The sequence below is a fragment of the Chelonoidis abingdonii genome, chromosome 2 (assembly GCF_003597395.2).
Source record: "Chelonoidis abingdonii isolate Lonesome George chromosome 2, CheloAbing_2.0, whole genome shotgun sequence".
Taxonomy (NCBI): Eukaryota; Metazoa; Chordata; order Testudines; family Testudinidae; genus Chelonoidis; species Chelonoidis abingdonii.
The window spans coordinates 108,277,832-108,294,950 of NC_133770.1; the positions used below are offsets into that span (position 1 = coordinate 108,277,832).

The 17,119-nt window shown below is 45.0% G+C and overlaps 1 protein-coding gene across 1 annotated transcript in view; it reads left to right on the forward strand.

The window, feature by feature from the left end:
- ABCA13 (ATP binding cassette subfamily A member 13) overlaps positions 1–17,119 on the forward strand; it is a 284,724-nt gene that overhangs the window by 142,052 nt on the left and 125,553 nt on the right. Inside the window, 1 exon segment of the mRNA XM_032792446.2 lies at positions 2,975–3,080. Coding sequence (XP_032648337.1) covers positions 2,975–3,080 — 106 coding nt within the window.

Below are 17,119 nucleotides of genomic sequence, written 5' to 3' on the forward strand. Positions count from 1 at the left end.
AAACAACAAAGACCCCGAGTATACAAATTCCCGCCCCTGACTTTTAAACAATCCAGTTCTCTGATTGGTCCTCTGGTCAGGTGTTTGGTTACCCTTTCCAGGTAAAAGAAACTTAACCCTTACCTTACCTATCTACTTATGACAGCATATTCAGGACATAGCAGTTTTGTTTTTACAGTGGAAATTGAGTTAAGTGGGACTGAAAGACCCTAAAATGCTGCTGAAATAGTAGCTTGATACTTTGGTTGCAAGGCCAGTCTACAGCTTTTTGTCATTCTCTTCACTCTCTCCCTCATCCTCGACCATCTGCTTCTATTTTCTTCTCTCATCCCCTCATTAAGGGAGCTTCCCTTTCTCCTATCACCTAAAGGCACAGATCTGCACTGGGATGGCACGGGGTCCATGCACGTCCTTCCTGAAATCTCCCCTCCTACTTCAAAGATGATGCTAGCTCTGGCAGCAGTATTTCAATTCTGTTCCCAGGTCTGTCACAGAGTTTCCTTGGGACAATGGACAAATTACAGTCTGTGTGGTTTAGTTTCCATCTGTACAGTAGGGACAGTGATATGCTCCTGAATCTTAGGGGTGTTGAAGATAAAATTCATTAATGCTTGTGACGTGTTCAGATACCGTGATGGGTGACTGAAGTACTTAATTAGAAAGAGGTATTTGCTTTGGTTTTTAGTTATGAGTTTCTGGCTTTGCAGTCTTGGAAACTGGTGACATCATCAAACCGTCCCACAGGAGCCAATCAAGATATGAGTTTGGACAGTCAGTGTCCCCCTCTAGGCTGTAAAACAGAAACAGCGTGAGACACTTAACTTCCTCTGTTCTTGAACTAATGGCCAAAACAGTTCACTTAAAGTTGCCATGTAGCTAGGCGGTCCGTCATTGCTATTAAACAGCAATTATATTGACTAAACAAAACATAATCCTTGTAGCTAGCAGACCTCAGTGGAGCAAGAAACTGCCTTTCCTCAAAGCTAATGTATTTCAACTTGATTGGCTTTTATTATCCATTGTATGGTGTACTCCTTAGCTACTATGTGCTTTTGTTATTGCCAATATTGGATTACTTTGTGGAAGCAATTAAATATGGCCATGAAAGTTTTTTAACATTGTTATAATCTGGATTTGATGTGCACTCCCAAACAGGACGTTTCAGCAAGATAGAATCAAAGTTGCTTATAATTTTAGTGAGAGCTCTGTTTAAAGGTGCTCATGAGAGGCATATGCTCTGCTGAATTGATGTGGAACCTTACACTGGAAGCAAAATCTGAAATTTCTAGACACAAATTCAGAGTTTCTAGGCCATGCTGGGTTGTTACAGATGGCTCTGGGGGGAAAAGTACTTCAGAAAAGAGCTATTTTTTCAATGTCTCCTATCTCAAGTATATCTTGGGCCAAATTCACTGTTGACAAAATTGAAAGTGGGCATGCTTACCCCAGCAGTGGATGTACTTAGGTTTCTTTTCAGGTTAATCTAAAATCCTCCACCAGACCTCTGGTGCCTTCTCTTCTCCCTTCCCTCCCCCGCCCCCAAACAAAAATATTTATGGCCTAGGGAGGAAACGTGAATTTACAGAGGGAACATATACTTGTAAGGAAGTTTTTGAGTTTTTATTTATTTATCAGGCTTACAACGAGACATGAGTGAGTGCCTTAACACTTAAGTCACTACTAATAATCTACTATGGTATTCCAGCACTTCTAACCCCCAGTATTCAAACTCTGAAATTCCTGTTGACTTCAGTGGTCTTAACGTGTAGAAGCAGGATCAAGCCCTATATAGTAGGTCTCAGGCAAATCTAATGAACACAGTGTGTGTAACATTTACATATGCCTCTTAGGGTATGTGTGCACCAAAATTAAACACCCATAGCTGGCCTGAACCAGCTGACTTGGGCTGTGGGGCTATTTAATTGCAGTGTAAAACTCCCATCTCACAGGATCCTAGAGCCTAGGCTCCACCCCAAGACTGGAAGTCTACACTGCAATTAAACAGCCCTGCAGTCTGAGCCCCACAGACCAGCCACAGGTGCTAACTGTAGTGCAGACATACTTTTAGGTTATTAAACTCATGGAAAATATTACTGTTATTTAAAATTAAAAAGAACTTCCATTAGTTTCTCTCCAGCTCTTCTGTAGAGGCTTCTACCCTTCAGATGCACTGAGGGAAATTGCCTGTCACTTTTATTAAAATACGCTAACATCCCTCAAACTAGACCCTCTGATCTTTTTTTAAAATCTGATTAATCATTCATGGTGTTTGTGTGCAGATGGCAACTGATTTTGCCACAAAATGTACATTATTTAACTTTATTTCAGCAGAACTCCCTGCTCTCAAAGGGCTAAATCATCCCTCCCACTTCCTTGAGTGGAGAGGGCCTACCCGAGTCAATCTAGTCGGAGGAGGGTGGAGTTGGGGAGATTGCCCAGCCACTTCCCATAGCCCTGTGGAAGCTCTTTTGCTGGAGTTCCAAGGCTTCAGCACTCTGTAGAATATTGTGGGTTGGTCCTGGAGTGTAAGGAGATAGGGCTGGGAACTGGCTACTCTCTGCGGCATTCTCTCCTGCTGAGCCCACGGAGTTCAGCTTGGAATACCAATGGGGAGTTAGTGCTGCTTCTAGTGTGCATTATCTCTGGACTCCATGCATCCTACAACTCTGCACCTGGGAGACTCAGTCAATGACAGCAGAGTTGTTGAAACAGCCATGCAATTAGAGGGCAGAGAGGACCAAAGAGCAGTGTGCAGGGGTCAGCAACTCTCCATATAGGTAGTTCTGAATCCATGGAATATTTACTCCTTTCCACTGGAGGGAAAGATCTTGCACAAAGTAATTACACTGGATCAGTAATTTATGGGAATGTTCCAGCGGAGTGGGGTGGTGCATCCTCGTCTGATGCCCTAGGTGATGAAAGGTGAAAGCCAGTTATGGGAAATAGGTCTCATTTCTCTTTCTATTTCACAAAGGTATTTTTGAAGCTGTTGCAGGACACAGAGCAAATGCCACAAGTTCCCCTGGCAGAGGAGTTGGGGCTCCCTCACATTAACAGCCATGAATCAACCTACCAAAACTGTAAGTAGAAAATTAAGTTTTCCTTGAAAGCAACTGCATTCATACAAGTAAGAGACTTGCAGCTAAACAGGCTAAAACTTTCCTAGGTTAGGCAGCATGTGGGAATGTTGCCATGTGTCCCCACCATGCTCTGATAGTGCACTTTCCCATGCATGTGAAGTAACCAAACAGTCCTCCTCAGATGATACACTTCATGCTACTCACTCTGACTAGGGGCATTTTGAGCCAAGCTCTGTGTCCTCTGTCACAATAAACTCCAGTCAAGGCTGTCACTATGACATAGCACTTGTGCCAAAGAGAACTGTTGCCTGATTGACACCATCATTCACCAAGTACAGGCAACTGTGGGTTGGGATTTTCAAACAGTTCAGTGTTGGCTTAGCTCCACTCCCATTGAAGTCTGTGGGAGTTTTATACTGATTTCAATGGGACATTGAGTGCTTTTCAAAATCTCTCTCGATACCCTGTGGTGACTTGTACATTAGTTTATTAACTAGTCCTGCCTACTACTTTTCTTGTCATATACATATGGTGGTGGAGATGTGTATGGGGAATGGATGTGACAAGAGTTCCTCTGAAAAAAATAAAATAAAATGAGAACAACAACAAAAACTCCATGAGAGATGAAAACAGTTGCTCGATTAAAAGGTACAGCTCGGGGTAATCCTTTATTTTATATCTGACATACAATTCTGTATTACTGGAAGACTCCAGTTAGATAGCACAGTGCTGTTAGATTTGTTTGTCCTCTCTACATTGCATTTTCATTAGGGTCTAAGAATAGCAGTTTCTATGGCGATCAATATTTGAATTATATTGTATCTAATTATTTAAGCTATAATGACCAGCTAACCTTCCAGGATGTGTCTTCATTTGGTATTTGGCATATAATTAAACAATTGGTAATTAATTCCATATTTCTGAGGCCGATAAATTATACTAAGAAAATATGGTGATAATGTCATTTCTATGGGAAGGAAGATGGAGGAGAAATTTTCATTCAAGGCTGACGACTGTCATCCATCATTAAGCACAGTTGTGAAGTGTAGGCATAAGGGCTTGGGAAATTGCTCATGAAAGCTATCCATCTCTGTTAGTTAACCAGAATACTCCATGGGCAATAGCTTGACCTGTATACTTTTGTCTCTGAAAGCAGATTCAAAGATAGTCGCAAACTTTTTCTTTCTCAGAGCAGTTCAATTGATTTTAGAAAGGCCCAAAAGCAAATGGCTAGATTATTAAGAAGAATACCACTAAAGAGAACTTGGGTTAGAAAGCTGTTGTGATGATGCGTGCTGGAGAGCATCACTGGAGTCAATCTCTTGGACCCCTGCAATTGGTCTGCCCGTAATAGAATTATCTATCCTATATCGCCACACCAATCTGAGGAAGTCAGATATGTTAGGGTCCATGCCAGTAGTTTTAGGGTTAGCATGAATCTGTAAGGGTCAAATCTGTGTAGTGGGGCTACCTATTCCTCTCCTCATGCCTAGCAATAGTCAGCTGTGGTCTTGAATGTCCTGAAGCAGTTGTTGAAGCTGAAGGTACCTTCCCATGTTGTTGCACTTCAGAGTGTTTTCCACAGATTAAAGCTCTTTTATTGGAATTGATCCATTTGTCCAATTCAGGTTCATAATAAAGCCACATGATTTGATTTGGACTGCAGGCTGACATCTGGTCCTAATTTGATCTGTCTTTCCTAAAAAACTATTTTGTTCTTCAAGGAGAGAAGGTCAAATCCTTCTGGGACACATTCTGATGGGTATTACTCAGTGCTTATAATGATATCAGAGTCTGGCCATGTGAGAGCGTGTAGGGTGTGTGTGTGGGTCAGTGGGTGGATGAGCAAAACAGTGCTGATGTTGGAACAGGTACTGCAAAAGATTTATAAAACACAAAAGGCAAAAAACCAAAACATTAAGATCCCAGAATGACAGGATTTGGCCAATGAGCAGTTGCAAGAAACACACAGGATCTCAATTCAGCAAAGTCCTTAAAGATGCACTTAACTTTAACCATGTGCTTGTGCTCCGTTGAAGGCAAAGGGACATAATCACATGCCTAAAGCTAAGCACGTGCTTAAGTGCACTGATGAAGAGGGATGGACTGCTGAATTGGGGTTGGAACCATAAACATCAGCACGAAATCAAAGCAACAACTTGTTTACCTAGTGTTTGTTTTAATGCTTTTAATGTATTTGTAATTTTGGAGTCTATACGCATTTACTTGTCATTTCCAATTGCTAATATTTATTACTTTGCAGAAGCTCTGCTGGTCCCCCTTAATTTATTTTCAATAAAGATAAGATTATTATATAGCTCTTCTCTTTCTGGGAAGAGTAGATAGAATTTTTAATGTCATGGAATGACTATACAGTTGTCTGTGACATTTGCTTATGAAACTGGACCACGAGGGAGGAAAGAAGAAATTAAGGAATATGAATATTTTGCAGAGGAGCTAAATGAATAATCTGCATCACTTTTCACTACAGGGGATGTTGGGAAGGTATTTATCCTGGATCTAATCTTTTCTGAATATAAAGATAAAGTACAGTCAGGGGCTGACATATCAAAGTTATGTTCAATGAAACTGAAAGGTGGAAAATGTAAAACTAATAAAAGGACACACTTTCTACACAACATATGATTAACCTGTGGTACTCAGTGTAGCAATAGATCACTGAAGCCAAAAGCTTTGCAGCATTAAAAAAGAAGTAGGTATTTATTCTGATAACAAGAAATCTATGTTTATAATAGTGAATTTTTTTTAAAAAATTGAATGGATAATCCTCATGCTTCTGGGTACAAGCCAATCTCCTACCATTGGGGCCACAAGGAAACTTTCCCTGGGCACAGATTATGCCATCACTGCTACTTTAGGCTTTCTTGTATCTTTCTCTGAAGCAGCAGGTATTAGCCACTGTTAGAAGCAGATACTGGACTAGATGGACCACTGCTCTGACTCTAATTAAAAAAACTAGCACTATACTGTATCAATAAGGTACATGTTAAATGCGTTAAGAACTGGCTAATTGACAGATCTCAAAAATAGTCATTAATGGGAATCATCATTAAATGTGGATGTTTGTAGTGAGAATCTACAGGGACCAATGCTGGGCCCAACAGTATTCAATACAGTCATCAATGATCTGGGAGTAAATAAAAAATCACTCCTGATAAAATTGCAGATGAGCAAAAGGTTGTTAGAATGGTAAATAATGATGAGGACAGGAATCCACAGTATGATCTGGATTGCTTGGTAAACTGGGCGCATTCACACAACAACATGTGTTTTTAATACAGCTAAATGCAAAGTTCTGTGTTTTGGAACACAGGTCAAACCTACGGAATGAGGGATAGTTTCCTAGAAAGCAGTAACTTTGAAAACGAGTCCTAGTAGACCAGTAATGGAACATGAGCTCCCATTGTGATGTCATCACAAAACAGGCTAATATGATCCTTGGACGTGTAAATAGGGGGATAGTGAGTTAGGAGTATGGAGGCGATTTCGCTTATGTATAGAGAACTGAGGAGACCAAGACTGGAATACTGTATCAATTTTTGGCATCTGTATTTTAAAAATAATGTTGAAAAATTGGAGAGGGTGCAGAAATGATTCCAAGGAATGATTGATGGCTGGAGAAAATGCCTTGCCCTGAGCATTGTAAATAGCTCAATTCTATTAGCTTATCAAAAAAATGAGGTGATGTAAATTTCAGTGGGTAAGTAATCTACTCAGACACAAATATAGGATACTCAGGGTTTCATTAATCTAGCAGAGAAATGCATAACAAGAACCAATGGCTGGAAATTAAATTGGGAATAGGGTGTGTGTTTTTAACAGTGAGTGTTATTAACCACTAGAGCAAACCACCAAGGGAACTGGTTGGTCCTCCCTCTCTTGAGGTCTTCATATCAGTACTAGATGCCTTTGTGGAAAATTTACATTAGCTAAATGTAAGTTATTGGGCTCAATATAAGGGTACCTCAGTTAAATATATTGGCCTGTGATATGAGTTCAGGCTAAATGATTTTGTGGCCTTAACCTTTCTGAATCCCTGTTGGCAATTTCTACATTTGATAGAATTCCAAAAATAGTGGATGGCGGGAGGGCAGTAGATGTAATATATTTGGGGACATGTTGTGCCACTGGTTTTTAAGTGGAACTCTGCATTCTGTTCCCTGGAGAGTTTTGTTTAAAAAGATGGATGATGGATTTTAATACATCTTTCAATCCTATGTCTCAAAATCTTACTGGAAAAAAGAATTTGTGTTGGCATGGTGTGGCAGATCCCTTTGCAGAGTTTGGTACCACCCTTAGCTTTGATAATAGTACCTCTCCTGGTACTGGATGAGAGTGTATCTCATTTGCTATTGCCTGTGCTGATCCCCCATTCCTCTTTGGGACCAATGCTGCCCCCATGTTGGGCTTCAGACAACTCTGACCTTTTCCCCATTGGGGTTAGTTCCCCTGTTATCACCACAGAACTTCAGGGATTCCTGAATATCCAGTTCAGAGTCATCTCACCTTCATCGTCACCCAATAGGCCCTTGAGATCTTCCTCGGATCACCATTGGTACTGAGATCACCATCGGTCCTGCAGTCGGGACGGGGACTCTTGGCCAGGGCATGCTGGCCACCTATTTCATTACTCCAGTGCCCAGTGGCCTCCTTGAGACACTCTTCAGTCCTCAGGGTCGCACTTTTTGACCTGCTCCAGGAGGAAAGTCATGATGGTGGCTTCTGCTCCCAAACCACCCCATCTCATAGTGACTGCTGCGCCTGGTCACTCTCGACTGCTAGAGTTATTCTGATCAGATCCTGTGGTGCAAGGACAGGACCATTGTCGGCATAGCCAACCAAACCACCTTTTCGTCCTCTCTGGATGACTCTACTGTGCTGGAATCTTCTTCATGCCTGAGGACTTTAAAGTGTATCAGGACTTCCTAAGATGAATGACCACTACCTTGAGCATCCAGGCAGAATTCCTGCAGGAGAATACACACAAACTGCTAGATATTCTCCAATTATCAGCTCTGGGGAGAAGAGCCATCCCAATAAATGAGGCTTTCTTGGAGCCTGCAAAGGACCTCTGGAATACTCCAGCTTCATTGTCTCTTTGGTAAAGCATTCAAAGAAGGGGCACTTCATTCAGGGTTTTGAGGGTTTCTGTACCCACTTGTCCCCTAACTCTCGGCTGGTAACTGCAGCAAATGACAGGGCATGGCCAGGCAGGTATATATCCACTCCTAAAGACAAAGAGTCCAAGAGGTTGGACTTTACGGGGGGAAAGATTTATACCTTTTCTTCCCTGCAGATGCACATCATGAACTAGTAGGCATTGCTTTCCAAATAAGACTTTGTTAATTGGGTGGCCATGTCATACTGTCTGGAATGGCTCATGATTGTGAGTGCCAGCCTCAGGGGAGACTGTCAAAAAAAGCAGGACAGAAACCCCAGTCCGATTGTGTATTCTATAGTTAGACTTCATCAACCCAGTAACAAGTGTGGACTCTTAAAACACTATGACAGTCTCATCATGATGTCATAGACATTCCTCTTGAGCATTCGAGTCTAACTTGCCATCCAGGCAAGCTGGACTTAGTGATATATGGTTCCTTACACCAAAATGCACAATAGTATTCCGATTATTTCCAGTCCCAAAGGACCAGTCACTTATCCCAGGTCAGTTGTTCTCAGATCTCAAACCAAGACAACACTTTTATAGCCAATCCTGTAATAAACTAACTAAAGGTTTATTAACTAGGAAAAATAAAAAATTATTTAAAAGGTTCAAACAGGAAACATACAATCAGTTACAGTCTTAGATTTTATAAAGGTAATTTAAACTTCTATAATGAGCAGCCCTATATGTCCTTCAGGGATGACCCATGCCAAGCACTAATCATGCTGCCTGCATCCTAGCATAGAATCATCCTGGAAATAAGCCAGAAGTTTTGTTGACCTCCTCAGACTAATGGCCACAACAAGAACTACCTCCACTTGTCCAAATAGCTTACTACACCATCAACCTCAACCTGGACCAATCCACACAAAAGATCCACTTCCTGGACGCTACAGTGCAAATAAGTGATGGTCACATAAACACCACCCTATACCGGAAACCTAATGACCCTTATACTTACCTACATGCCTCCATTGTCTGCAGCCAAGCCCTAAGATACAACTGCATTTGCTCCAATTCTTCAGACAGAGACACAAACACCTACAAGGTCTCTACCAAGCATTCTTAAAACTACAGTACCCACCTGGGGAAGTGAGGAAATAGATTGACAGAGCGAGATGGCTACAGGACAGGCCCAACGAGGAATATGTACAGGTTGAAGTTATCTCTTTACCTCAGTGTACTGAAAGAGTGAGGTGAAAAAACAGGGGCAAAAACGATAGATTGTAGAGGTAAAACTGGTGATTTTTTTTATGGTACCTGCTCAATAACATTATCTATTTTGCCCTCATCACCTATCTGATCCCTTGCCTCTTGGTATTCCTTCTTTGGTTTAGATCTTCATTTTCTCCTTCGTTAATGTGAATTTTCCAAAATCAGCACACTAAGCTTTCCTATTTGTGGTGAATTTTTCCCCCATAATCCAGTTAGTTTTTGGAAGTTTAGGTCAGTGAAACAAAGCACTAGATACTCATTTTATTGTGTGTTAAGCTATGTATTTAATCTTAAAGCTTAGTCTCAACAGCCAAAAATTATCACCTTTTGAGATGCTCCTTCCCTGACTCAATGAATTTCATTTTGCTGTCTTTTTCTTGGGTTAAATGTTCCCTGTGTTCCCTTGAGTAATGATGAGCAAATATACAATCTTACTGTATATGACTCAGAGATTGACATGCCTGCTCAAAATCTTTATGAGAGAGATCCGTCAGTTTAGAGAAATAAATGATTGTTCCATATTTTAAATTTAGTTTACTTTATTCAAGAAAATGAAAATATGGTGAAGGGGGAAAAAAGGTGTAATAAAGCCTAATGTACTGTGAAATAGAATGATGATTAGAAATCAAGGCAGTCCTTGATAAACAGTTTACAGTATTTTACATGAACATTGTAAAACGTCAATATCAAAGGCTCTGTATTTACTCTTCATGTAAATTATAAGTTCTTCTTGGAGTCATTGCCCATATCGATTCCAATTAGGTGTGTGTGCGCCGCATACATAGTCGTCAGAAAGTTTTTCCCCTAGCAGCACCCGTCAGGTCGGCTGTGGAGCCCCCTGGAGTGGCACCTTCATGGCACTCAATATATGACCCTGCCGATTGGTGCCTCCTCAGTTCCTTCTTACTGCCCATGATGGTTGTTGGAACTGTGGCATCTTATTCAGCAAGTTCTCCACATTTTCCTAGCTCTTGTTTCTCATTGTTCTTATACCTTTTATTTAGTTTCTCGTACTTTGTTTTAGTAGTAGTTTGTAGCAGTTGGGTTGGGGGGTTCATCCTGACCGCTTTTTCTTGAGAGGGCATTCATACCCAAATCTCAGGGGTTCAAGCCCTGAAAGTCCTGCTCCAAGCCCATGCCAACAGGCGACCCCCACAATGCTTGTCTGAAGTGTCTGGGGGAGGCTCACCAAGCTGATAGGTGCAGGATTTGCAAAGGGTTTCACCCTAGAACCAAAAAGGAGCAAGACTTTCACCTTAAGCAGCTCCTTATGGAGGCGGCTCTTAGACTTCAGTCTCCTTTGGTGCAGCAGGACCCAACACTGAGTTCTTTGGTGGTGGCAGTGGTGGAAGTGGCATGGTGGACAGACTCTAGCAGAGACCTGTGGCACTGAAACCGGCAGGATTGACCCAGCACTGCTCCCACTCTCTGGCGCAGAAGTGGCACTGGACACAAGGGAGGAGTGGCTCTCCGTCCCAGAGGCCCATTCCTCTAGAGCTGGCCAATGGGGCGTGTCCTCATGAGGAGCAACCAGTGCCGAAGCCTGCGGAGGCAGCACCATTGACTTTGGTCAGATAAGGGGGACCATCGACTCCGGTGCCGTTGGAGTCCCCGGCCCACAACATCAAGGAGGTAGAGCAACCATCCACTCCAGACACCTTTGCAGCCGCAAGGGACCTCATCACTATGACGGCACCAAGGTCACCTACAATTCGCACCAAGCTTCTGGTACCACAGGGCATGGCACTGTCTCGAGGCAAACCAGTGATAATCTGGCTGTTAGCACCGCTGATCGAGTCCTGGCACCGGTCGGACTTGCGGCACTGCTCCAGGTCATGCCAGCTCTCTCAATTGTGCTGCCGATCCACATATCAGTTCCCTTTGCGGAGCAGGTCCTGGACAACCCTGCATAGATTCAGGTCATGGTTCCGCTCTAGATCGTAGCACTGCTCCCCAGCCTCACGGCACCACTCACTGGCTCATCTCTGCTCAGCATTGCCCTGGCCCTCTATCATAAGCCTCTATCCCAAATCTGGACCTTAGCGTCCAAAATGTGGGTGCCTAGCATGAACCTCCAAGCTTAATTACCAGCTTGGATCTTATCTCGCTGCACTAGAACAGGAATTAACAGCAGCCCCCTCACTCTGGTCCCCAAATTTCCCTGGAGGAACCCAAAGACCCAAAGCCTGAGTCTTACCGGGCAAAAGGAAAATAACCCACTTCCCTTCACCCCCTCCCTCCACCCAGACTTTCCTCTCTGGGCTAAACCTGATAGTTTGATGCAATCTCTTTACATCAACAATACAAAGAGCATGTCCCCTCTATTCCACAAAAAGAGAAAAACCTCAAATACAAGGAACAGTAAGATGATCCTATCTCTTCCCGGGATCCCCCCTCACCAACTCCTGGTGCGGCAGAGCTTACCCTCTGTAATCTAACACAAAGAGAATTTCCCTCCCCTTCGTTCCTTAGCCCTACCTAGAGTAGAAAAAACTCAAACAATATTCAAAAAGAGAGAAAGACTTTAATACTAAAAGAAAGAAAAAAGACATAACAATGTAATCCTGCATCAAGTGACAAACATGTGCTATTGCTTATAAGAAAAAATAGAATAAAACAGTCTGAATCAAAAGATATCCAATTGAAACATTCCAGCAAACTACACACCATAGTAAAATACACCAAACAAACATAAAACCTATATTGTTTTCACTGTACTTTACAATTTGGAAACAGAAGATTAGAAGATAGATAGAAACCTTCTCATAGCTGAGAGACAACAAAAGACTCAGATCCCAAAAATTCCCTCCCTGACTTTGAAAAATCCAGTTTCCTGATTGGTCCTCTGGTCAGGTGTTTGGTTCCCTTTGTTAACCCTTTACAGGTGAAAGAAACATTAACCCTTAGCTATCTATCTATGACACCCTCATGATCCCGATCCTGGTCCTCAGACTCAGAGGCGGGATCTAGATACTCAGAGCAGGACCAGCATCGGTCAGGCTGTAAATGCTCTGAGGTGGGGACAAGGCCATGGCAGGGACCAGCATAGTGGCCATTCTGGACCCTGTGGGCACAGGATGCCCAGTCTAAAGGCTCCCGATCGGCCACCTCTGAACTGAGGGTGCCAAAGAGGTGCTGAGGAGGTGCCGTGCCTCTGCCCCCTTGGAACTGACTCTAACTCCGGTTTCTGAGTCAGGGGCTACCAGTGTAGCAGGTTGTGACATTCCTGATGACCAGGAGGGATGAGAGGACCTGGTTCCTCCATTGGCCTCTTCATCCTCCTCCCCAGATGGGGCCGTCACAGGCACCTTCATCTCCGGACCACCTCCTATAGACAGCTGCGCCCACCAGGACCTTTTGCTTAAGGTAGCATGTAACATGGGTCTGCAGGCCGAGGAGGTTGTGGAGTCAGAGGACCCAGTGGTAGATATTCTGGCCCCAGAAGGTCCTTCAAGAGTAGCTCTGCCCCTCATGAAAACTATACAGGCCAATGCCAAGACTATCTGGCAGACTCCTGCCTCCATCCCTTCCACAGCCAAGGGCGTTGAGGGGAAGTACTTTGTGCCCTCAAAGGGATACGAATACCTCTTTACGAACCTGCAGCACTGTTCGTTGGTGAGAAATGAGAAAGAGAGGCAGGGACAGCAGGCCCCAGTGCTCATGTCCAAGGAGTCCAAGTGCCTGGACTTGTTTGGCTGTAAAGTGTACTCTACGAGGGGGCTCCAGCTCAGGACTGCCAACCAGCAGGCAATTCTGAGCTGATATAACTTCAGCTCCTGGAACTTGATGTTCAAGTTCAAGAAGCTTGTGTCAACTGAGTCCAGGGAGGAGTTTGGAGCCATAGTAGAGGAGGACATGGCGGTGGCATGGACCTCTTTACAGGCCTTACTGAATGCTATGGACTTGGAGGTGTGCGCTTTGTCCTCAGGTATTGCCATGAGACAACCTCATGGTGGCAAGCCTAGGGCCTACCGCCCGAGGTTCAGCAGACAGCTCAGGACCTGTCTTTGATGGGGCAGGCCTGTTTGTGGAGCAGACTGACTCTCGGCTGCATAGTCTAAAAGACTCAAGGGCTACTATGAAATCCTTGGGTATGCATACCCTGGTAACCCAACAGAAACACTTCAGGCCTCAACAACTGCAGCAGCACTTCTACCCTCCTCGGCGGAGGCAGGACTTTAACAGATGAAGGGGCATCAACGGCCGAAGGAAGCCTTCTAACCCCCCTTCCAGACAAGGCCAGGGCCCGACCAAACCATTGTCGAGTTCTAAGCAGATCTTTTGAAGGGATGCCCAAGGACAGCACACCAGACTCATCCCCGGATCCTTCTCCGCTGTTTTTGAATAATTTGTCCCACTTCTACTGTGCATGGTCCCAAATAACCTCGGACCGCTGGGTCCTCCACGTGGTGGAAGCAGTATACTCTCTCCAGTTCTGCTCCTACTCTCTCTGCCACCCCTCTTCCCTGTCCCTCTTCAGGGACCCCTCTCGCTAGCAACTCTGTATACAGGAGGTCCAGGCAGTCCTCGCCATAGGAGCAGTGGTGGAGGTTCCTCAGGAGCCAAGGTGCAAGGGATTCTACTGCGAATACTTCTTAATCCTCAAGGCCAAGGAGGGTCTCAGACCCATCCTAGACCCACATGAACTCAACATATCCATGGTAAAGTTGAAATTCTGCATGGTCTCTCTAGGCACTATTATCCCCTCCCTAGATCTGGGAGACATGTTGCCCTCAACATGAAGGATGCATACTTCCACATAGTGATTCGTCCAGCACACAGGCACTTCCTTCACTTCATGGTCAACCATGAACATTACCAATTCACTGCCCTACCATTTGGCCTCTCAACAGCCCCCCCGAGTGTTCACCAAGTGCATGTTGGTTGTTGTTGCTTTCTTCCTTTGACAGCAGGTACAAAGGAAGGTACCTCAATGACTGCCTGCTCAGGGGCCGCACCAGCGCACAGGTGCAGTCCCAACTCCACTTGGTCAGGTGCATGTTCGAGCAACTGGGTCTCCTCCTCAACTTGGGGAAGTCAACCCTGGAACCGACCCAGAGAACTGAATTCATTGGGGCCGTGTTAGACTCAGTCCAGGTGCAAGTCCTTCTACTGGAGTCCCGATTCCAAGCCATCACAGACATCATTCAAAGCTTCCAGAAATTCCTAGCCTAATAACAAGGGAGTGCCTGAGTCTCCTTGGCCATATGGCTTTTTGCACTTACGTGACCCAGCATGCCAGGCTCCAGCTCAGACCACTGCAGATGTGGCTCACCTTAGCCTGCTGCCCGGGGTGCAACAGCTTGAATTCAGTGGTCACGATGCTGGAACAGGTCCTCATGTCCATTCACTGGTGGCTCGACCCTCAAGCAGTGTGCGGAGGAGTCCCCTTCCACAACACCCAACCTTCCTTGTCCCTGATTATGGACGTTTTGGCTATGGGATGGGGGGGTGCATCTGGGTGACCTCCAGACACAGGGCCTGTGGTCACAGGATGAACTCTCCCTCCATATCAACATCAGGAAGCTAAGGGCGGTGTGCCTTGTTTGCCAGACCTTCCAGGCCCGACTGCAAGGACAGTGTAGCAGTTCTAATGGATAACATTGCCACCATGTTTTACATCTACAAGCCAGGGGGAGCCTGTTCCTCCCCACTATGCCAGGAGGCCCTCTGGTTGTGGGAATTCTGTTTAGCCCACTCCATTCACCTGGAAGCTTCCTTTCTACCAGGAGTTCAGAACATACTGGCGGACTGCCTCAGCAGGTCCTTCCACACTCACAAGTGGTCCATCCAACCAGATGTCCTACACACCATCTTCCAAAGGTGGGGATTTCCCCAGGTGGACCTGTTTGCCACCTGACACAACAGGAAGTGCCCAATGTTCTGCTCCTTCCAGGGTCGCGGTCCAGGCTCCCTCACAGATGTGTTTCTGCCTTTTCCCCATACCCTCTCATGCACAAAGTCCGGCTGAAGGTCCGTAGGAATGGGGCAAAGGTAATTCTGATAGCTTCAGTGTGGCTTTGCCAGCACTGGTACACCACGGTACTGGAGCTGTCAGTAGACACACTGGTCACGTTGCCTCTCCTCCTCAACTTACTTCCTCAGGACTGCAGTTGCCTCTGTCATCCTTTCCTATGGTCCTTCCACCTCACAGCCTGGAAGCTTCATGGCTGAACCCCATGGAACCTCTACGCTCAGAACAAGTAAGAGAGGTCCTCCTCTGCAGCAGGAAGCCCTCTACTAGAGCTACATATCTGGCAAAGTGGAAAAGATTCTTGTGTTGGTGTGACCAGCATTGCGCACACCCTCTCCAGGCACTGGTACCCCTTATCTTAGAGTACTTCCTACACTTGAAACAGCAAGGCCTGGCAGCATCCTCCATAAGGGAACACCTCGCTGCAATCTCAGCCTTCCACCCGGGTGTGTCTGGTTGATCGGTCTTTGCCAACCCTATGGTTGGTCACTTCCTCAAAGGTTTGTACCGCCTACATCCTCAGATCCAGCAGCTTGTCCCTATATGGGACCTTAACCTGGTCCTTTCTAGGCTCATGGGGCCTCCATTCAAACCAATGGTGACTTGCTCCCTCCTGTATTTGTCTTGGAAGACAGCTTTCCTGGTCGCCATTACATCTGTGAGAAGAGTGTCTGAGCTAAAGGCCCTCACCTCGGAACAGCCTTACACGGTTTTCCACAAGGATAAGGTGCATCTCAGGCCACACCTGACCTTTCTCCCCAAAGTCGTGTCGCACTTCCACACCAGCCAGAGCGTTTTCCTACCTGTCTTTTACCTTAAGCCTCATGCCAGAACCTAGGAGCAAAGGCTACCCTTCCTCGATGTTTGAAGAGCGCTAGCTTTCTACATTGAGCGCACTAAGCTATTCAGAAAATTGAACCAGCCATTGGTAGCAGTGGCAGACTGGATGAAAGGCCTCCCCGTCTCTTCTCAAACAATATCTTCCTGGATCACATTCTGCATCCGCACGTGCTATGAAATGGCCAGAACACCAACCCCGGCACTTACGACACACTCCACAACAGCTCAGGCCCTATCAGCAGTGTTCCTGACCCTGGTCCCGATCCAAGAAATCTGAAGGGCAGCAACTTGGTCCTCAGTACATATTTTCACCTCTCACTACGTCATTGTCTGGCACACCAGAGATGATGCAGCTTTTGGTGGAGATGTGCTACAATCAGCATTTCCTTAACTCCAACCCCACCACCTGGGTAAGGCTTGGGAGTCACCTAATTGCAATTGATACGAGCTATCACAGAAAGAAGAAAACAGCAGTTGCTGTAATTGTTGTTCTTCAAGATGTATTGCTCATGTCCATTCCAAACCCTCCCGCCTTCCTCGCTGTTGGAGTAGCCGGCAAGAAGGAACTGAGGTGGCACCGGGTCAGCAGGGTCATATATTGAGCACCATGAAGGCACCACTCCAGGGGGCTCCATAGTCGACCTGATGGGTGCTGCTAGGGGAAAAACTTTCCACACACACCTAATTGGAATGGATATGAGCAACACATCTCAAAGAACAACAGTGATGAGAGGTGAGTAGCCGTTTTTTACGATGTATGTAAGGTAATCTAATTTACAAACTAAATGTAATATACCTTTATGAAAGGGAAACACACATGTGACA